This window comes from Lipotes vexillifer, unplaced genomic scaffold, assembly GCF_000442215.2.
Source record: "Lipotes vexillifer unplaced genomic scaffold, Lipotes_vexillifer_v1.1 scaffold621, whole genome shotgun sequence".
Lineage (NCBI taxonomy): Eukaryota > Metazoa > Chordata > Mammalia > Artiodactyla > Lipotidae > Lipotes > Lipotes vexillifer.
Window position 1 is genome coordinate 1339819 of NW_006792411.1, and position 23903 is coordinate 1363721.

A 23903-nucleotide genomic window follows, 5' to 3' on the forward strand; every position below is an offset into this window, starting at 1 on the left:
ATAGGTACATGCGGCTAATATAGGTCCATGAGTCATTCATCCAACAAATATTATTGAGTGCCTACTATATGCCAAGCAATGTTTCAGGTGCTAGGGTTATGCTAGTGAAGAAGACAAAGCCTAAAGATTATTTTATTAGTTGCATGAAGGGAGAGTGACTGACTGGAATCAGGGGACCCTGCTAAAATGACTGGCTAACAATGCAAAGAAATGGATCTGAGAGAACTGGTGGTAAGGGGCGAGAGCTAATGATAGGTTAGGAAAGGAATCACCTAACCATGAAATGAGAGTGACACAGAATTTAGGGTTACAAGATTCTCTGCTTGGATTCTTTCTTTCTTTTTTTTAAATTAATTAATTAATTAATTAATTTTTGGCTGCGTTGGGTCTTCGTTGCTGCACACGGGCTTTGTCTAGTTGTGGCGAGCGGAGGCTACTCTTCGTTGCGGTGCGCAGGCTTCTCATTGCGGTGGCTTCTCTTGTTGCGGAGCACAGACTCTAGGCGTGCAGGCTTCAGTAGTTGGGGCACACAGGCTAGGCAGTTGTGGCTTTCAGGCTCTAGAGCGCTGGCTCAGTAGTTGTGACACACGGGCTTAGCTGTCTGCAGCATGTGGGATCTTCCTGGACCAGGGATCAAACCCATGTCCCCTGCACTGGCAGGCGGATCCTCAACCACTGCGCCACCAGGGAAGCCCTCTGCTTGGATTCTTAACTGCTTTAGGTTCAGGGAGATACTTCAATTGAGTTATCTGAAAGTAACTGAAGAAGCATATTGGGAAAAGGGTAAAAGCAGTTTGTAGAGTAATAATCTCGAATGTGTAAGTTTAAACATAAAAGCAAACACTTAAGAGGGCTTACTAGCTCTGTCTAAGCACTTTACATACATTAACACTTGATCCTCACAACAGCCCTCTAAGGTAAGTCTATCATATACTCATTTTACAAATGGGAAAATTGAAGAAGAGAGAGGTAGCTTGCCCAGGGTCAGAGACGGTTAAGTAACACAGTAAAATAATCTGATTCCTGAAGAAGTCAATGTGTAACATAGGGATAAGGCTATAGGGCTTGTGACAGCTCTACAAGACTCCCAGGTTAACGATATGGTTAAGGTGAGGAATAAATGTGCTTCGAAAAAGGCAGAGGACAAATACCAGAGGGATGAAGAACCAAATGTGAATCACAAGGAGCAAGAAACCAACACTCCAAATGCAGCCCAACAATATGTTTGCCAGTGATGTTAGTGACAGGTCAAAGAAGGATCTGGAAGATGAGGCAAAAGAAAGTGTTGACTAAGAAGTTTCAGTGCTGAGAAGCCACCACATGTAGTGACAAAATGGACCTATTACTATCACTGTCTCATCTATGATATTTGAGAGCAATGTGTAAAAAACAGGGCATGGTTAGAAGAGAGTTTTGCTTAAAGAAACACTATTTAAACACAGAAGGGAAGGAACCACTCTAAAAGTTGATAACATAAGGACTTTTTTACGTTTCCAAAAATCACTCCTAGCTATGTTTGCATATGCAATTTACAAAAGGATTTTAATCATCACCCACTGGCCACTGACGGTGCAGTTCATCTAATAATTCTTCACTAGTTCTAAAGACATTCTAGCCAGGCTTGCTTAGATTGCTCACCTAAGTACACTTGTCTTTTTTTCCCCTTCTCCTCAAAAACCCATTATAGGCCTCACTCAAGTCCTAGCAGAGACAGATGGCCACCGGGATAAATGACTGCCAGGCCACTGCTTCCGCAGGTCAGGAAGCCCTGAAAGCTCCCCAGGGTAGGAAGAAAGCTGCCAAGACTACCGTCTGTTCTGATTTCATACATAACTTTTTTTTTTTTTAATTTTATTTTTTTTTGTGGTACGCGGGCCTCTCAGTGCTGTGGCCTCTCCCGTTGCGGAGCACAGGCTCTGGACACGCAGGCTCAGCGGCCATGGCTCACAGGCCTAGCTGCTCCGTGGCATGTGGGATCTTCCCGGACTGGGACACGAACCCATTGTCCCGTGCATCGGCAGGCGGACTCTCAACCACTGCGCCACCAGGGAAGCCCCATACATAATTTTTTGAAGTTGTTTTTATTTATCTTCTATCTAGATGACTGGCTCAGATGTTCTATTTTCCTTGATCAACACTTTTCTATGGCTGTTTTTAATTAGGCTTCAAAATATTTCACAAGAAACTTTTAAAGACAAGACTAAATTATATACCAAATAATAAAAATAGCTTTACTAAATGCCAGAACGTCTAACACTTTACTCTTTCTCAAGAAGCTTTCAGGTTAAAAAGAAAGGCGTCTTTTTAAGCATTCAAAGGCCTCACTGGTTTTCCCTCTATGTTCACTCCTGCAAGACTGCAGCTCAGTCTTAAAATTTTTACCACGTGAGACTTGCAGAGCTATATGAACAAATCTGCAAAAGTTAAAAATAAATTTTTATGTAAGGAAACTTTTGAGGATATTAAAAGGTCACCTTGATTGTAGTGATGGTTTCATGGGTGTTTACATGTCAAAGCTAACCAAACTGTACACTTTAAATATGTGCTGTTTAGTGTTCTTCAATACACCTCAACAGAGTTGAAAACATTTAATATTTAAAACATACTAGCAATCTGATGTAGAAAATGGTCCTCCCAAAATTAATTAAGAAATTAGGAAAGCAATATCCTAGAACTGCAAGGCTTTTGTCACGTTGGGGGTTTCTTCCAAGGATGAGAAAGGACGTCTTTATTCTCGACTTCACTTTTCTAACTGATCCAGAAAGCGTGAACTCTTCATAAAACATGACTTCCTAAGACAACAGAAGACCTAAACACATAAGTGAGCTGGACACAGCTAAAAAGGAAAAGAACACTGAAATAACAGAAAGAATGGGAAGGAAAGAAAGAGTGGGTTAGACCTATGATTCAGGCGGCCCACTGTTGAGCCTGACAGAGGAACAGAAGACTGGAGAAGCAGTAAATGTGATAGAAGGAACAGTGGCTTTGGAGCCATCACACCCAAATTTTAATTTGAATCCTAATCTTGGACATATTCAGTCTGTTTCCTCAAGGACTATACTATCTACCTCACAAAGTAGTTGTAAGGATTAAATAATAAAACACATGCAAAATTGACTAGTACATAAAATATCAGTTCCCTTCTCATACAAGTTTTAAATCTCAGAACCAGACTTATGGAAGAGAGCTCACCAACAGCAATATCACAAAGGATCAAAGTTTCATAATGTTTGAGCCCACTGCTTTACGCTTCATGGGGTCCTTTACAAACCTCACAATAATGTCAAAAGGGCCATCGAAATTACCCTTCATCCAGGTGTTATGAGCCGTCTTTCAGGACTAACAAATTACAGGCTCTCTCATACAAACACTTTGCTGGGAATTATATTAAGCTTATGTCTGATAGTCAGGCTTTAGGAGAAGCAGGTTCAGTTGTCTCATCCCACCAAATTAGCTATTAAGACTGGGATTCAGAAGTACCAAGTCTATCATCTCTTCTAGCAAGCACAGGTGAAAAGTGGCTTAGTTTGGATGTATTACCAAAGTCTTACGATGGTTAGACCATGATTAAGAGCCTGTGTAACATTTGGCCACATTTCTAACGGGACACTGATCTTTAATTCCAACTCTTTAAAAGGAACAGAGGAACAGACCAGCAGCACTCAGGCACTGGTTTATTTAGCTGACCTGGCTTTACAGAAGTGGAAGTCGGTGCAGTACACTTCCTGGGACCACATCAGAAACCCTGCTTTCCGTCCACCCCCACCACCCAGAATGGCAAAGAAAGGAGGTCTTCTTCAGAGACAAGCCTACTGACTCAGGGACAAACTCCCACCTCAGCTATTTCAGGCCCCTTGCTGCTCTACCTGAAGAAAAAGGGTGACAGCAGCCGAGAAATGGATAAAGCTACACCGTGTAACTCCAAATCATTTTTGTTTCGTTGAGGATAGAGAGAGGAAAAGGACAGAACATTTAATTTATGATTAGTCAGTCATCAGATCCTTTATTAAGGCCCCATTTCATTTCTAAACACAAGTCTGGTAAAAATCCTCTGTCTCTCATGTATGTACAATTTTCATGCTTTCGTTCTTAAGCCTTATGTTCATGAATTAAGTTTATTAAATGACAAATTCTTACAGGGACCTTGAAAGGAATCAGAATTCATGGCTTGCTTTTTTTTTTTTTTAATTAATTTATTTTACTTATTTATTTTTGGCTGCATTGGGTCTTCATTGCTGTGTGCGGGCTTTCTCTAGTTGTGGTGAGCGGGGGCTACTCTTCGTCTCGGTGCACGGGCTTCTTGTGGTGGCTTCTCTTGTTGCAGAGCACAGGCTCTAAGTGTCCGGGCTTCAGGAGTTGTGGCTCGCAGGCTCTAGAACGTAGGCTCAGTAGTCGTGGCGCACGGGTTTAGCTGCTCCGCAGCATGTGGGATCTTCCCGGACCAGGGCTCGAAGCCGTGTCCCCTGCATTGGCAGGCAGATTCTTAACCACTGCGCCACCAGGGAAGCCCCACGGCTTGCTTCTTAATGGGCGTCTAACACACTTAAAGGAAAGAGAAACAAGGCCTACACATATGCATTTCCTATCTGTCCATGTCTGAGAGAATCCACTTGTTTCTCTTTAGTATTAATAGAAGTATATCATTTTAAAGTATTCTAAGGACTTCCCTGGTGGAGCAGGGGTTAAGAATCCGCCTGCCAATGCAGGGGACATGGGTTCGAGCCCTGGTCCGGGAAGATCCCACATGCCACAGAGCAACTAAGCGCATGCACCACAACTACTGAGCCTGCGCTCTAGAGCCTGCAAGCCACAACTGCTGAAGCCTGTGCGCCTAGAGCCCACGCTCCGCAACAAGAGAAGCCACCGCAATGAGAAGCGCACACACCGCGACAAAGAGTAGCACCGGCTCACTGCAACTAGAGATAGCCTGCAAGTAGCAGAGAAGACCCAATGTAGCCAAAGATAAACAAATAAAATAAATTTATAAAAGAAAAAAAGTATTCTATATAGTGTGGGAGAGACCTAAAATGGTACACATGGAATTAGCATTGAAAATTACTCATGTAGTAACTTTACAGAAAACACAGATGAAATGCCTTGACCCTGTACCTTAGTTGCTTTAGTTACCGTTAGATCTAGGACTTGAGTTCAAAACCCAATTTCATGACTTCTACCTCGGAAAAATAATGTAACTTCCCCGTGCTTCAGTTTTCTCATCTGTTTAAAATGAGGACTGTTGTAGGTGATTATCACAGGCATGAGAATTAAATAACATCAATTCAAAACATGAATTGATAGTATTTTATTATTTCTGATTCTCAGACCAGGAGTTCTTTTCAACATGTTGGCTTCCTATACACAGAAATGCTCTATTTATGCTATTTATAAGTGCCTTAGTTTTAAACAACTTAAACTGCATTACACATAAGTTAATTTATTCACATTTGATATATTCTGAGATAAGAAAGACCAGGAAAAAGAAAAAAAAAATTCTGGGCAACTCCTTTCCCACCTGTATTTTGAAAGTGACTAAAAAATAAAGGTTTTTCGAGAATTACTATTTTCTACCTCGCATATCCTGGATGAAGAAGGACAAAAGAAAATGGCCTTCAAAAGTCCAACTGAGGGCTTCCCTGGTGGCGCAGTGGTTGAGAGTCCGCCTGCCGATGCAGGGGACGCGGGTTCGTGCCCCGGTCCGGGCGGATCCCACGTGCCGTGGAGCGGCTGGGCCCGTGAGCCATGGCCGCTGAGCCTGCGCGTCCGGAGCCTGTGCTCCGCAACGGGAGAGGCCACGACAGTGAGAGGCCCGCGTACCGCAAAAAAAAAAAAAAAAAGTCCAACTGAATGGGTAATAGTGAGCAGCTACTCCTCCTATACAGGGAAGATTAAGAAGGGAGCTTTTACATGTGAATTGCAGGGAGATGGAAAACACATTAATTGTAGATGCTAAAGAAATAAACAACAACCTTTCTAGAAAATTGGAAGGTAGGGAAAAGAGTAGGCAATTTTAAAAATCTTTTTAAATCTTCTGAATAATAATTTTAAAAAAGCATTAAATCCTCCTCTTTACCAGATAAACAGATACTGTTTCTGAACGAGCTCTCACCGAAAATATCTGAATAGCCACTATGAACCGGACTCTGTGAAATATGAAAATAAAAACCACCTTCTTTTCACCCTGTTTATGCTAATTTGGGCATGCCACTTAATCTATAAGCTGGTTTCACAGGCAAAACACTGTATTTAGGAATTTTAGGTAGTGACAAAATAGCACTCAATTAGAAAAAGGAAATAAGGTCTTTAAGAAATTTAAGACCATGAGTAAAAAATGCTGTGTAAATAATGAAAACTAAAGCTCTTCTAGGATGGGGAGGCTGTGGAAAAGAAGTGGCAGACATTAGAATCACGGAGGGAGCTTTTTCCACAAGAGTACACTATTACACATGTCCATATCATCCTCTACCTGAGTCATAATTTCCAAAGAGAAAAAATATACATTCATATGTAAAATCCCCAGGTAGTTATGACACCAACTTCCCTCTTAAAAATCCCTGCTGCCATTTGAGAATAACAAACTAAAGACTTCTCACAGATATTAATAGAGGAAGATAATTAAAGAGCACAGAATTATTTTGTGCTTGGACAGGCAGGAATATAATAAATATGACCTGCTGACTGGAATTAAGATAAAACACATTAATTATCAAGGGAACCACTATAAGAGAAAGAAAAGAAAGAGAAAATATGGGGAAAAGAGTTTTTTGTTGTTTCCTTGAAACAACAGAAAAGGTAACTATCATCACAAGAAAAAAGGCCACTGACAAATACATAATTTTTATGCATAAAACACTGACACTAAATACAATTTAAATCAAAAAGGGCATAATCCTTGCTTACTTTGAGCATACAATCTAAAATAACAGACGACACAGATACAAACAACATTTACAAAGACATTTTCATATGGTTTTCAAGCTTTAAAGAACTTTTTATAATATTTATACTGGGAAGATAATATGAATAAGGTTGAGATAACAAAAAGATTATGGGAAGAGAAGAGAGGATGAGATGAAAACAAAAAAGGAGATTTTTGGAAGAAAACTTAGAAAGGAGTGTATATCCTAGGATCTCTTCAGGCTGTCAATCTGTGATTAGTTCAGTAATCTTATGGGTAATACTGACAGACGGAGAGGAAGGGGGTGGGCATGGATCAGGTGTGAGATGATGCTAAACTAACAATGTCCTCACTGCTAGGTGTCTAATTAATAAATCTACTACTGGGCTTCCCTGGTGGCACAGCAGTTAAGAATCTGCCTGTGAAGGCAGGGGACACGGGCTCGAGCCCTGGTCTGGGAAGATCCCACATGCCGCGGAGCAGCTAAGCCCATGCGCCACAACTATTGAACTTGCGCTGTAGAGCCCACGAGGCACAACTGCTGAAGCCTGGGTGCCTAGAGCCCATGCTCTGCAACAAGAGAAGACACCGCAATGAGAAGCCCGCTCACCGCAACTAGAGAAAGCCCACACAGGGCAACAAAGACCGAACACAGCCAAAAATAAATAAATAAAATAAAATTTTAAAATAAATAAATAAATAAATCTGCCACTATTGTTGCTACTGAATCAACATAACCTCAAAATTCCATTAGGCATATGCCCAAAAGAAGGGTATCCTAAAAGCCAAAGAAAGATGTTACCAGTAGACAATACATCCAGAAAAGACTGAAATCTATAATTTAGGTGCAAGGAATTTACTTGTTAATGTCAGAGTTCAAGAAATACAATCCTCGAGAGGGCAGACAGCAGAGGCAAGAAGAACTACAATCCTGCAGCCTGTGGAACTAAAACCACATTCACAGAAAGATAGATGAGATGAAAAGACAGAGGGCTATGTACCAGATGAAGGAACAAGATAAAACCCCAGAAAAACAACTAAAAGAAGTGGAGATAGGCAACCTTCCAGAAAAAGAATTCAGAATAATGATAGTGAAGATGATCCAGGACCTTGGGAAAAAGAATGGAGGCAAAGATCGAGAAGATGCAAGAAATGTTTAACAAAGACCTAGAAGAATTAAAGAACAAACAAACAGAGATGAGCAATACAATAACTGAAATGAAAAATACACTAGAAGTAATCAATAGCAGAATAACTGAGGCAGAAAAACGCATAAGTGACCTGGAAGACAGAATGGTGGAATTCACTGCTGCGGAACAGAATAAAGAAAAAAGAATGAAAAGAAATGAAGACAGCCTAAGAGACCTCTGGGACAACATTAAACATAACAACGTTCGCATTATACGGGTCCCAGAAGGAGAAGAGAGAAAGAAAGGACCCTCACACCGGTCAGAATGGGCATCAACAGAAAATCTACAAACAACAAATGCTGGAGAGGGTGTGGAGAAGAGGGAACCCTCTTGCACTGTTGGTGGGAATGTAAATTGATACAGCCACTATGGAGAACAGCATGGAGGTTCCTTAAAAAACTAAAAATAGAATTACCATATGACCCAGGAATCCCACTACTGGGCATATACCCAGAGAAAACCATAATTCAAAAAGATACATGCACCCCAATGTTCACTGCAGCACTATTTACAATAGCCAGGACATGGAAGCAACCTAAATGCCCATCGACAGACGAATGGATAAAGACGATGTGGTACATGTATACAATGGAATATTACTCAGCCATAAAAAGGAATGAAATTGGGTCATTTGTAGAGACGTGGATGGATCTAGAGACTGTCATACAGAGTGAAGTTAAGTCAGAAAGAGAAAAACAAATATCATATATTAACGCATATATGTGGAACCTAGAAAAATGGTACAGATGAACTGGTTTGCAGGGCAGAAATTAAGACACAGATGTAGAGAACAGAGGTATGGACACCAAGGGGGGAAAGTGGCGGGTGGGCGGCGGTGGTGGCGGTGGGATGAACTGGGAGATTGGGATTGACATGTATACACTAATATGTATAAAATGGATAACTAATGAGAACCTGCTGTATAAAAAAATAAATAAAATTCAAAAAAAAAAAGAGACAATCATCAGCACTACTACTAAGTGTTTTTTGGACTATGGTAAGCAATTTACATGTTTTATAATCACATTTAATCAATAGGACCACCCTACAATGTAGGTACTTACAATCCATATTTTACAGATGAGAGAACTGAAGCTTACAGAAAAGAAGCAATTTGCCCAAAGGCACATAGCTATAAGTAATACAGTAGAGGCAGGAAGTAAGGCTAGGTCTGATACCAAAGCCTGAGCTAAACAAGAGCTAAAGCCTATGCAATATTTTAAACTCAAAATATGAAGTACTTTGGGATGGTTAGGGTTTAATACAACAAAATGTATCCAAAGTAAAATTTCAATTACGTAATTACACCTAAAAGGTGGAAGGGATTTCACCAATACCAGTGAGGTCTAGGTAAAAACATGTAACTAAATAGCTGTTATAAACTGATTGTGAGTTAGAGTACCTGACGAAATATAATTCAAAAGTCCACCCAAGAAACATTATTGATAAGTTTCAGATATGAACAAGGGAAATCAATCAAGGGTACCAATGACAATAATATTAATACACATAAAGTTATTACAGAGCTTTCAAAGAGGAAAGCTTGAGGAAAGTCAATTTGATTCTTTCACGCTAAAGCAGAAAATATTCCTTAAACATAGATGGGACGAGTTGAGGCTCATCCAGTATTCTCAAATTTCCAAGAATAATTCTCCCCAGTCTGTTGGTTGGTGGGGCTGCCAGGATCATTACTTTGTAGTTCACACAGATAAACAGAAATGAGGGACTTGAGTTTTTAGAGATCTGAGCCCGTTTCTAATAGGATATGCGTAGGTCCCTACCTTAAATGTAACAGTGCTGTTATGCCTCCATGAACTTGTAAACAAGGCCATAATCAACAGAACAAAATTAGATTTTCCCATAGGTAACTATGACAGGTACAAAATAAGGAAGTCAAAGTTCCAAGGTTCTGGGCCTTGTGCTCCTAAATCACAGATAAACACCACCCCCACCCGACTCGCGGGCCTGTACAGATACCAATATATTCTGCTTTTAAAATATAGGATGTAAGCAGTAAAAAGAGATGGATGATAAAACTAACTGTAAAGGAAGGCCCTTCCCTTTATATTATATAAAGGTAGTATTTGAAGACAAATTATAGAACTAAGAAAGGTAATGGAACAAGGTGATATCCACTCCAGTCATGTAAGAAGTAAAGAATTCAGAGACTATCCATGAAAATAGGGACTAAAGAGTCATACTAAAACTGCATTCTATTATAAATTTTTCAAATGTAGGACGGATTATTTTTACACCTACGTAGAAAAAGTGATCTATATATAGTGGGTGCTCAATGTTATTAACCCAAGCCCATCCTAATAAGGTTTTATTAATAAAGAACAGAACAGCTATGGAATATATATTTTTAAAAGTTTCTTGGAAGCACAATTAATTCGGAAAATTAATGGAGATTTGGAAAACTGGAAAGGATACTAAGTTAAATAACTTTTATTTGACAAAGAGTCAAAGCAGATGATTAAACAGTGAAAAGCACTGTTCCTCTGAAAATGTAGACAAAGTAAGATACTGATCGATACTCGTGTTTCTCTTCAGATTGTATGAATCTTTCACCTTTTACTAAAAATTCCCGTGGGTGGAAAAAGAAAGGAAAGAAGAAAAGAAAAAAAAAAGGAAGATACTGCAAACAAAACAATGAGAGTATAATAATAAACAGAAAACTATGCAACGAAGTATAGGATTATATCGGGCCTAAAGAGACAACTTAGAAAAATATTAACTTGAAAAACTGAAAAGTCAATTTATAAATATAGTAATCAACAGAACAAGAATATAATATACTGTAAAATTAACACCTAAATCTTAGTATAGCATGCAACTTTTTTGTTTCTAATCAAGGAGACTAAACATGAGGATATGCATGCACCCAGCATACACGTGTCCCTGGAAACATTCAAAGCTTATGGTGGTCGTTAGAGTCACATTCCTAAGCAAAGGAGAGAGGTTTCTAATAAAGCTCAGGGATACAGTCATAGAAAACTGTCCTTAAGAATATGTGAGACTCACTTCTAAGTTTAGGTTTGCTCATTATGTTAAAAACAGGCTTGGGCTTCCCTGGTGGCGCAGTGCTTGAGGGTCCGCCTGCCGGTGCGGGAGACGCGGGTTCGTGCCCCGTTTCGGGAGGATCCCGCATGCCGCGGAGCGGCTGGGCCCGTGAGCCATGGCCGCTGAGCCTGCGCGTCCGGAGCCTGTGCTCCGCAGATGGGAGAGGCCGCAGCAGTGGGAGGCCCGCATAACGCAAGAAAAAAAAAAAAAAAACAGGCTTAATGAGAAAGGATAATGACTAAAGCTGTGTCCACTGAGTCTCCATGGCTTCTGAGATCTAAATTTGAGACTACCTCTCTAGTGCTAGCAGGAAACCGGTGAACTAGAAGCTCTAGAAGACGGGGGCCAGGGGGAGGCCTTGATGGAGAACTAGATTAGACGGAAGTTAGAAAATACAGGTTTATCAAGTGTTCTCTTTCTTGATATTAAAACACACACACACACACACACACACACACACACACACACAGAGTAAACCTATCTCTAGCTAAAAGATATACAAGAAGCAAAGAGAAATGTTCCTCTTTGCTACATAAAAAAAAAAAAAAAAAAAATTAGAATAATGCATAGCAGGAAAATGAACACTTCCCATTTGGTTTCTTGCCATTAGAAAGGAGCTGATGATGTTCCACTTTGTCCTTGACAACAACCAAACCTACCATGTGGTAACGTTATGTTCGCACCATCAATGATTGCCTGTGCCAGTTCATGATCATTGCTTTCAAAAGCATGTGCTGCAGCCTTCAAGGCATCCCAAATCTCTTTACGGCCTTCAAAAGCTGGTGCAGTATCCCAAAATTCATCTCTCTTGCTGCGTAGTTGTCCATCTGTCATGGGATAATCACTTTTCCATTTGGGTTTCTCCTTTTTCAAAGGCTGGTTACGACCTAAAGCGACTGAGAAGAAAAATAAAAGGCTGACATCAAAACCAAAATTTATAAAAGATGTTTTAATAGCTATCTGGCCATTCTTCTTTGGTTCTTTCATCAAAATTATAGCTGGAAGTTGGCCCACTAGCTAACTCTTGCGTTCTGAATTCCCCTAACCTATTTTATTTTAGATCTGCAAAAGCAAATGGAGTTATTAGGTGGCTCTACCCAAATCTTCTAGTGACAAGTTAGTAGCTCTTTTCCATTCAGTCTGCCTTCTCCAAAGGAGAATTTTTGTTTGTTTGTTTGTTTTGCGGTACGCGGGTCTCTCACTGTTGTGGCCTCTCCTGTTGCGGAGCACAGGCTCCGGACGCGCAGGCTCAGCGGCCATGGCTCACGGGCCCAGCCACTCCGCGGCACGTGGGATCCTCCCTGACCAGGGCACGAACCCGTGTCCTCTGCATCGGCAGGCGGACTCTCAACCACTGCGCCACCAGGGAAGCCCGAGAATTTTTTAAATTATCTAGAGAAGTCATAGTAAGTGTTCCATCAGACAGCAGTGGCAGAATTTAAAGAGTCAAAGGATGGCATAAAAGAGAGGTGAGATACTAGGAGAAACCAAATGGCATATGTCCAAGGGTCCTTGAATCTCAGGACCCTTGAACATACGAAGCCGGAAAGCAGGAACTGAGAAATCTCAAAGAGGGAAAAGACTACTTTGTGGTATCCAAAGGAAGAACAGCCAAATCACCAGATCCACAAGGAAACCTGATCACAGAAAAGCTTCCTCTAGCACCCTGTTCTGGACATGAGTCTAAGGAACTGTGAATATCTTTCCCTGCAACTCAAATATAGGAGCTAATTTAGAAAGGGGTGAGGGAGAGAGGTAGTGCTTTACTCTTTGCAGGGACCAGGACTGGAACAGGCAATCCTTGATACTAGGCCAAAGGAGAAGTGCCCAACCACAAGGAGAAGAACTACAACACCCTACTCTAGCTTTAATCCAAGAGGAGAAGAAAAAAGAGGGTAAGAGTCCACTCCTTTTTTGCTCCAAGTGGCAGCATGGCTCCTTAGAGAATGTAGTAGTAGTGCTATAACGAGTCTGATGCAGCTTCTTTGCACCCAGATACTTACCTGGCATATGATCACTGATTTCATACTGACATACAGAGACATTCTTATCTTACACAGAGGCATAGATAAGAAATTGTTAAACAGAAGAACAGGTAGAAAGAAAACTGAAGCTCCATGGAGTGTTGGGTAAGAGTGGGTGTGAAATAAATGACAGAGTGGGTAGGAGGGAGAGGGTGTATATCAAAATTCAATGTTCTATATTTAATTGCAGGAAGAATACTAATTTAAAAGAAATTACTCTCAAAATGGTTCTAAAGAATCCCTCATATCAACCATTCCCTCACTGGCCCAGGGTCAGATGAAATTTGAGTTATTCATAACAGAAATAAAACAAAATAACTCTAGCCCCTAGGCGATCTCTACCTCCTATACCAGGCTATATTTAAAGATGACGGGACCAATTCATGCTGCAAAGTGTATCTGGTTTGACACCTGGAGTAAACCATGCTCTCTTCACCCAATCTGGCCACCTTATTTCAAGGCAGCACATCAGGTCTCATCCCCTCACCTTCAGAACACCCAAAGGTGTTCAGAATATGTCAGATAATCACATTCCACCCCCTACTGATTCCACCAACACAGTAAAATTAAAGGTAAATTTTATTTTCTGCTACATTATCCTTTAGATGAGTCAGAAACAGTTTAGAGACAACATTCACTACTAGTTTACTGAGCAGCGAGTGGAAGATAAGACATCACAAGTAGATACCTATTTGAATAGGTAGCTAATTCAATACTCAAATAAATACCTATTTGAATAAAATTTCATGTCTACTTGAATAGTTCCAGAGAATTGTCTAATGTCATATGTATTAAATGTACCAGAGAGAAAGTTGATATAACTCTGTCATTGTGGGAGAATCGCAACGCAAAGGCAAAGACAACAACAAAACCTCCACGATCTCGGTACTTAAGCAAAGGAAACTGAAAGGCCCTCAAAGAGAAGAACCCAACAGGAAAACTAGCTCACAGTAAAAGCACCTTCCTTACAAATATGACAGCTTTATTTTATCTCCCCCCATCTGTAGAAGGCATAAGAATAAAGTCAAGTAAAAAGTATAGATGGGACTTCCCTGGTGGCACAGTGCTTAAGAATCCGCCTGCCAATGCAGGGGACATGGGTTCCAGCCCTGGTCCGGGAAGATGCCACGTGCCACGGAACAACTAAGCCCGTGCACCACAACTGCTGAGCCAGCACTCTAGAGCCCGCGAGTCACAACTACTGAGCCCACGTGCCACGACTACTGAAGCCCATGCACCTACAGCCTGTGCTCCGCAAGAAAAGCCACCGCAATGAGAAGCCGGTGCCCCACAACGAAGAGCAGCCCCCACTCACCACCACTAGAGAAAGCCCGCGCGCAGCAACAAAGACCCAACGCAGCCAAAACTAAATAAATAAATTTTTTTTTAAATTATAAATGATACATTATGCTGCTTAGGGATAATCATTACTCTAAATGCATTTTCAAATCTGTATGCCGTCAACAGTTCCAAAGTAATTACTTTGCGTAAAAGTAAATAAGACAAAATGAATGCTTGTGACATGTAAGTAAAGCTTACTTTTACTTCCGCCTAGGTCTCTGCTTTCCCTATATCACAAACATCTGTAATGGAGAATATCTGCCTATCAAATGTGCACTATAAAAATACTTAAGTCTTGGGACTTCCCTGGTGGCACATTGGTTAGGACTCCGTGCTCCCAATGCAGGGAGCCCAGGTTCGAGCCCTGGTCAGGGAACTAGATCCCACATGCACGCCGCAACTAAGGAGCCCACGTGCTGCAGCTAAAACCCAGCACAACCAAATAAATAAATATTAAAAAAAAATACTTAAATCTTTGCAACATAAAATATTATTTTAATGAAACCACTGAGCAGTACAGAATTTTCACTACAAAATATGAGGTTAAAAGTTTCATGTTAGGCCTTCCCTGGTGGCGCAACGGTTGAGAGTCCGCCTGCCGATGCAGGGGACACGGGTTCGTGCCCCGGTCCGGGAAGATCCCACATGCCGCGGAGCGGCTAGGTCCATGAGCCATGGCTGCTGAGCCCGCGCGTCCGGAGCCTGTGCTCCGCAACGGGAGAGGCCACAACGAGAGGCCCGCGTGCCACAAAAAAAAAAAAAAAAAAGTTTCGTGTTAAACTAAATGTGGTTTATTGTCTAAGTTACTTTTGTTAAATAAACTGGGGGAAAACATGAAAATTTAGCAAAAGCATTTAAACTATCATCCTGAAATATTTATCTTCATGAAAACATTTAGGGTTGTTATGAGGATTTAATAAATTAACACTGTATAGCACTTACAATGATAGATATATAATAAAACTACAATAAGTGCTTGTTAAATAAAAATAACTTTGGAAGTATATATGAATTTTTAAATCTTCAAACATTTTTGCAAAAATATACAGACTAAGTCTTTTTTCTTTTCTTGATTTCTGAACAGAACCTGACATTCTGAGACCATAAAACAAAGTACCTTCCTTAATTTAAAAAAGAACTGTTCTGGGCTTCCCTGGTGGCGCAGTGGTTGAGAGTCCACCTGCCTATGCAGGGGACACGGGTTCATGCCCCGGTTCGGGAAGATCCCACATGCTGCGGAGCAGGTGGGCCCGTGAGCCAATGGCCGCTGAGCCTGCGCATCCGGAGCCCGCAGTGGGAGAGGCCACAACAGTGAGAGGCCCGCATAACGCAAGAAAAAAAGAACTGTTCTATGATTATCATGTACTTCCTATGCATTTATCAGTGTACATTTTTTAGGAATTTGCTCACCAAATCTGTGCTTTGATTTTAGGTGATATCACAAACCTGCATTTCTAAAATACTTATAACACAGAAATCAACCTAGCAGGTAAGCAGCTATGTCTGCACCAACTCAATCATTTTCAATTATTATGAAATAAGTCATAAAATATATATACTCAATTAGATTACATTTTATGCTCTGACACTTTCAGATTTATCCATTTCACACATCTTCTGACTCCTGATACCAAGAGAGAGATGTTCAGTATCAATCATACTATCTGGAACTAACTACTATGCTCTAACAATACATTTAAAGACAGGAAACAGGGACTTCCCTGGTGGTCCAGTGGTTAAGATGCCACCCTTCCAATGCAGGGGGCGTGGGTTTGAACCCTGGTCTAGGAACTAAGGTCCCACACGCCATGTGGTGTGGCCAAAAAAAGAAAGACAGGAAACAGTTCTTATTCCTCAAATTTCTGTTTCTAAATCTTTAAATTATAGGCATCCAACCACACTAAGTTTAATTCCATGGTTTAACATACAAGAAACAAAAGATTGGGCTTCCCTGGTGGCACAGTGGTTGAGAGTCCGCCTGCCGACGCAGGGGACACGGGTTCGTGCCCCAGTCCAGGAAGATCCCACATGCCGCGGAGCGGCTGGGCCCGTGAGCCATGGCCGCTAAGCCTGCGAGTCCGGAGCCTGTGCTCCGCAATGGGAGAGGCCACAACAGTGAGAGGCCCACATACCGAAAAAAAAAAAGAAAAGAAACAAAAGATTAATAAAGAAATTGATTTTTTTAAAAAAACCTAAGTTATTTCAGAAAACACCTTTTTTCCCTATCAATACACATTTACTTTCAAAACTTTGCCAAAAACTCGCCCTTTTCAGAAGCCTCTTGATAACATTCATCTACGCCTTATCTTCTCTTTCCTTGTAACCTTTCAACATTTCTTCCCAAAGATGTGACAAATAAATAGATCTAACATGTAAAAACCCCAAGAAAGATTTGCTCCTCAGAGCTAAATATCGATAAGAAACACAATCTTAAATATTTTTACTCCACAACTGAATGCATTTTGCAACTCATTTTGACATTTTATTGGTAAAAAACAATGATCTCTGAAGTAAAGTATGTTTGTAGTTGTTTTCCTGCTTTTGGTTCCTCTTTTGAAAACTGATTTAATATTGGGACTCTTCAAATGAAGTAAGGAGAGGCCATTAATGCACATGTACTGTAGATATCACGATATGACTCAAGAAATAATAGCTTTAACAGACTGAAAACTCAAAGAGTTTTCCTAACACAACAATCAGGTTAAAAAAAACTGAATATTTAAAAAGATCACAATCAAAGGGAAAAATGTTGTTCAGAAGAATTCTGAAGACTTTAAAGCAACACGGAATAGAACTGGGATAATGCACCTATTTTAGATTGATTATAGTCTTAAAATCGTGAAAATGAAAAGGGAAATTTTTCTGTCACTTCAAGAGTTAAGAATAGATCCTACAGAACCCTTCTGTAACAGATTGTGCTAGCTTAAAAGGATAGTTGTAAAATATTTTATTCTCACGTAAATTTAGAATACACTATATATACACATACGCACACATATATTCCCTAAGGCAACTAACTGCCAAAATAAAAATAGGGATATGGGGCTTAAAATGCCTAAAATACGAGCATCAACATGCCAACAGTCAATACCAAACCCATATCTGCTCTACTGTCTGAGAATTTAGAGGTGGAAGAGATCTTAGATGGTTTGAGCAACCTTACTATTTGACAGAAGACCTAACGAGGATAAATGACTTGCTCAAGGTCAAAAAGAGCCAAGACTAGAACCCAGATGACTAGATTCAAAGGCCAGAGCGCTCTTTGTGTTATAGCACTCCATGTCTTACCAGAGCTGAGAAGTGTGTTTTCTTTTACAAACCAAACCAAGTATAAAGGTTCACTCAAAATAAAGCATGTGTTGAGCTGTCTTTCTAGTGTCACTCATCCATCTTTCACGGGCTTCATTATGACCAATGGAATGTCTCTGGTAGGACAAAGGAAAAACTAACCAAGCAGCACCAGCTCCCCAACTCCATCCAATTTACCACCTAATTCATTTCTTTGGAGATATACTCACCGAAGGAGAACCGTATAAGGAGAGACGTAATGCAGTTTTCTGGCCTGTCAGCTTCAACTTACAAAGTACTCATCATCTATACCACATTAGGCACTAAAGATCATATGTATGCATACTTACTTAAGTAACTTAGATACATCATTTTTTATGCTACAATTTAATAATAAATAGAAATGAGAACTTTGATTATACTTCTACGCTGAAGTTTATAAAAATTAAGCAACTAGAGCATAATTTTAAAGGCATATATAATAATTTCTAATGTTGTTTGAGCTACCTTTACTGAGGGTGAAAAAAAAATCAACATAATGACCTCATATCGACTTCCTGGCCCTGTTTCTCAGAGTATAAGTCTACTTACCAATGGTCTAAGCACACAAACAGGCAAAAGGAAAGCCTAACTGCAACATAATGTTTCAAAGACTTTTTTTAAATGGATGAGTCTTATTAGAAATGTTACAGAAACATACAATTAAATCACACACACAAAACAACTTTATTAAAAAGGGCAACAATACATAAAATTGGGACTAAGAATATGGTCACCTAACACCAGCACACTGTACCTTTTAAGTAATACATTAAACTTTTAGATGGTTCATTCTACTGGCTGGTAGGGAGGTGGGGAATGGCTTTATCCAGCATTACATTCTTTGGAACGCAGGGACCTTTTCTTCTCTCAATTTATGGGCAGTTCGGGGGAGGGAAGCACACACAAGTCAAGGATGCCCACAATTTCCACTACTATCTAACACTGTGTTGAAAGTACTAGCCAGCACAAGCAGACAGAACAAAACAATTCGAAGTGTAACAACCAGAAAGGAAGAAAACCATCTCTAACTGCAAATGATATGATGGTATGACTGGAAAATACATGAAAATCAGTGCTAAAATGAAATGATAAAAGAAATTAACATAATAACAGGATATAAAATGTAGGCCTTCTTATATACATAAAATACCCAGCTAGAAGATGCAATGGATGAAAAGGTCCTGTTTATAATAGAAACATAAAAGATATAATACTCAGAACGCAACAATTCAGGAAAACTTTTAAAACCCCTGAAAGATGCAAAAGTAGACTTGAACAAAATGAAGACATCTCTTGTACTTGGACTTCAACATTATAAAAATGTCAATCCTTCTAAAGTTAACACCTATATTTAACATGATTCCATTAAAAATAATTTTTTCAAAACCTTTTCTCATGCTAGATGAATTGATACTAAAATACATATGGGGGACTTCCCTGGTGGTGCAATGGTTAAGAATCTGCCTGCCAATGCAAGGGACACGGGTGTGATCCCTGGTCCAGGAAGATCCCACATGCCGTGGAGCAACTAAGCTTGTGCGCCACAACTACTGAGCCTGCGCTCTAGAGCCTGCAAGCCTCAACTACTGAGCCTATGTGCCACAACTACTGAAGCCCATGCGCCTAGAGCCCATGCTCCACAACAAAGAGAAGTCACAGCAATGAGAAGCCTGTGCACCGCAACGAAGAGTAGCCCCCACTCACCGCAACTAGAGAAAGCCCGCACACAGCAACAAAGACCCTATGCAGCCAAAAATAAATAAAATTAAATGAATAAAAATTTTAAAAATTAAATAAAAGGGAAAAATAAGAGAAGAAAGGCTCTTTCTTTCTGACAAATGCTGGTAATAAAGAAAAGAATGACATATTTAAAAGAATCATTCTTTAGAACCCCATAACTGATTCAGGTAAGGATTATCAATAAACATACTAAAGCATCATGGGTAACAGGATAAGCAGGGTGTCAGAGGATCACCCCAAAATATTATGAACTGCTAAGGAGAAATTACACTGTAGATACCTGACATTCATTACCTTAACCAAGTGACCAAACTTAGTCTCCTGATGTGCTGCAATATGAAGTAAACACACCAAAGATGAAGTGTTCTTACCCAAAATGTTTAACTTGACTCTAATTAAACTTCTAAACCTAACTTCTCATTTATAGGAAATAAAAAGACTAATGGAAAAAGTTAAAACATTTTCAGACATTGCCAAACATCCCCTGGAGGGCAAAACTGTCCCCAGTTGAGAAATACTGGTCTACACCAAATAAGACAAAATATGAACTTTGGTTGGAACCCGGTATGGAAAAAAGTTATAAAAGATAATCTGGGACAACTAGATAAATCTAAATAAGAATAGATAATAAATGTCATTAAGAAATTACTTTAACATTTTCCTAAGGGAATTCCTTGGTGGCGCAGTGGTTAAGAATCCGCCTGCCAATGCAGGGAATGTGGGTTCAAGCCCTAGTCCAGGAAGATCCCACATGCCACAGAGCAACGAAGCCCATGTGCCACAACTACTGAGCCTGCACTCCAGAGCCCACGAGCCACAACTACTGAGCCCATAATGCCTAGAGCCCGCACTCCGGAACAAGAGAAGCCACCACAATGAGAAGCCTGCGCACCAGAACGAAGAGTAGCCCCTATTTGCCAAGTAGAGAAAGGCTGCGTGCAGCAACAAAGATCCAACGCAGCCAAAATAAAGAAAGAAAAAAAATTTTTAATAAATAAATAAGTAAAACATACAATTTAAAATATATATATATAAAATTTTCCTAGGTATGATAAAGTATTGTAATAACACAGCAAAATAGTCTTATTCATAAAGTAGAGGCATGCTGAAATTTTTAGAAGTGTTACGATGTCTACAACTTTCATTGGTTCAGCTGTTAAAATTGGGAGTGTGCCTGTATACATACAAAACATACATATACGCACATACAAAAGAGAGAAAAAATGTGAATACAGCAAAACGTTGGCTACAAATTTACACGGAAAGTACATGTGTACTCATTTACCATTATGTTTACACAACTGCTGAAGTTCCCCATATTTGATTTTAATAAAAGATAAAGGAATTATACATTTAAGATACAAAGCATATAAATCAGAAGCTGAATCCTTGCTACTCAAACTTCCAGTTTCAGAGTCCTCTTTAGATATGGCTTTTAGGCACATACCTAATCCTCATATATTCATTCCCATATCTGGATTCCAACGCCAATCCTGAGCACTGAAGCTTGTTGGGACCATCTACAATTTAGAACACAACAACTGAAGGGAGATCTGGAAAACTCAAAACAAAAGCAACAGAAGTATTGAACAGTTATTACTTAAACTCTCATCTGTGGGATAGTGCTTATTTGGAACAAAGAATTAATAAATCAGCAATAACATTTTAAAAGAACATTAAATAATTATAAAACAGCCAATTTGGGGCTTCCCTGGTGGCGAAGTGGTTAAGAATCTGCCTGCCAACGCAGGGGACATAGGTTCAAGCCCCAGGCCGGGAAGATCCCACATGTCGCAAAGCAGCTAAGCCTGTGAGCCACAACTACTGAAGCCCATGTGCCTAGAGCCCATGCTCCGCAACACAAGAAGCCACTGCAATGAGAAGCCTACACACCACAACAAAGAGTAGCCCCCACTCGCAGCAACTAGAGAAAGCCCATGCACAGCAACGAAGACCCAACACAGCCATAAGTAAATAAATAAATAAATAAATAAGAATTTTTTTTTTAAAAAAACAGCCAATTTACCAAGAAGACATAACAACCATAAATATGTATGCACCTAACAATAGGGTTTCAAAGTGCATGAAGAAAAAACTGAATTAAAGGAGAAACAGACCATCCTAAAGTTATACTTAAATATTTTAAATTCTTCTATGAGTAACTCATAGAACAATAAGCCAGAAAATCAGCAAGAATACAGAAGACCTGAACATTATCAACAAACTTGACTTAAATGACACTGATAGGACACCCCACCCAACAAAAAGAGAACATACATTCTTACCAAGTGCATATACAGGCCATTCACCAAGACAGATTATACAAACCTTAAAAGAAGTCATACAAAGTATGCTCTACAACCATAATTAAATTAAATTAGAAATTAATAACATAAAGATACATGGAAAATCCCCAAATAACTATAAATTAAATAATACACATATAAATAAGTCATGAGTCAAAGGGAAATTAGAAAATAACTTGAATGGAATGAAAATGAAAATACAATACATCAAAACTCTAGGATGGACTTCCCTGGTGGCACAGTGGTTACAAATCTGCCTGCCAATGCAGGGGACATGGGTTTGAGCCCTGGTCCAGGAAGATCCCACATGCCACGGAGCAACTAAGCCTGTGCGCCACAGCTACTGAGCCTGTGCTCTAGAGCCTGTGAGCCACAACTACTGAGCCTGCATGCCACAACTACTGAAGCCCGCGTGCCTAGAGCTTGTGCTCCGCAACAAGAGAAGCCACCGCAATGAAAGCACACGCACCACAACGAAGAGCAGCCCCCGCTCGCCACAACTAGAGAAAGCCCGTGCACAGCAGCAAAGCTCCAATGCAGCCAAAATTTAAAAAAAAAAAAAAAAAAAAAAAAATCCTTTGGGCAGAAATAAAATAACAGATGGAAATATGAATCTACATAAAGGAATGGGAGCACCAGAAATGGATAACTACATGAATAAAAACATTATTATTCATACTGCCTTAAAAAAAAATTGGGCTGGCCAAAAACTTTGTTCAGGTTTTTCCATAAGATGTTACAGAAAAACCTGAACTAACTTTTTGGCCGACCCAATAACTGAGTGATATCGTCGGAAAAGGAAGAGTAAGGACTTCCAAAACACTTCCCCTCCATTAATGCAATGAGAACATTGGCAAAAACTCAAAATAAACTTCTTCAGTATTTTGGAAATTAACCAAAGACCTGCAACAATCCAGGGAACATTTATTCTTTCTTATTCAAGAAAAACAGCTGAATTTTGGTTAAAAAACAAAACAAAACTGTATGTGGTATTTAAGCATACCCTAGACCCATCCCCCTCTCCTCAGCTCCAGGGTAGCCTTGAAAACCAACAGGTAACAATACAATGAAAGCCACCAACTCAGCAGCCACAGGAAGGGTCAAAACAGGGTTGGTACTCTTTAAAAGCCCCATCTGCAGAGAACTGTCATTTTTTGGCCTATCTGAAAGTTCTTTAGAAAATACTACTCATAAAGCTTGTCCTTATTTGACCCGACTTAGAGATAACCCAGTATGAACAGCCTTTTCCTGGGGGCATTTGTCAAAAACAATCAGCAGCAATTGTTTAACAATGTACCTGCATGGGGCAATGAAAAATTTGGACCAAGAAGTTAATCAAAGCTGGAGAATGAGATGTCCAGAAAAAATGACATACTTTTGGGGATCTAAAAGGTTACACATACGCATATAACTGTGTACACACAGGGCCGTGCGTTCAGGAAACACCTGAGAAGGCCCTACACTCTCACTTATGACTGAATATTGAGGCTCTGTGCATAAGTAAGAGCTAAGGAAACTGCCTGAGTTTTGAAAGTAGACCCTAATATGAACATAGGGCCACTAAGCAAAGAATAGGAGACTTACTCGTTCTAGGCTGTTAAGGAAATCTGTCCAATCATTAGCTTACCACTAAGCTAATTAAGCAGAGATTTCAGTGGCTACACCTAACAAGGAATATAAACTTTACAGGATAAGTTCAGGAAAGTCAGTAAACAAAAAGCAACAACAATAGCAAACCCTGAGGGAGAAGGGAGAATCTGATTTCCGGGGTCGCCATATATTAAACATCTAGTTTTCAACCAAAAATTATGAGGCATGCAAACAAACAAGAAAGTATGGCCCACACGTGGGAAAAAAGGCAGATAACGGAAACTGTCACTGAGGAAGCCCAAGCATTGGACTTACTAGCCAAAGATTTTAAATCAGCTATTTTAAATATGTTCAAAAACCTGAAGGAGGGCTTCCCTGGTGGTGCAGTGGTTGAGAGTCCGCCTGCCGATGCAGGGGACACGGG

At 40.0% G+C, this 23903-nt stretch overlaps 1 protein-coding gene across 1 annotated transcript in view; it reads right to left on the reverse strand.

Annotated features, from left to right (window-relative positions):
* UBTD2 (ubiquitin domain containing 2) overlaps positions 1-23903 on the reverse strand; it is a 56107-nt gene that overhangs the window by 3297 nt on the left and 28907 nt on the right. Inside the window, exon 2 of the mRNA XM_007465557.1 lies at positions 11808-12044. Within this exon, the coding sequence (XP_007465619.1) occupies positions 11808-12044 (237 nt within the window). The remainder of the gene's footprint in view (positions 1-11807; positions 12045-23903) is intronic.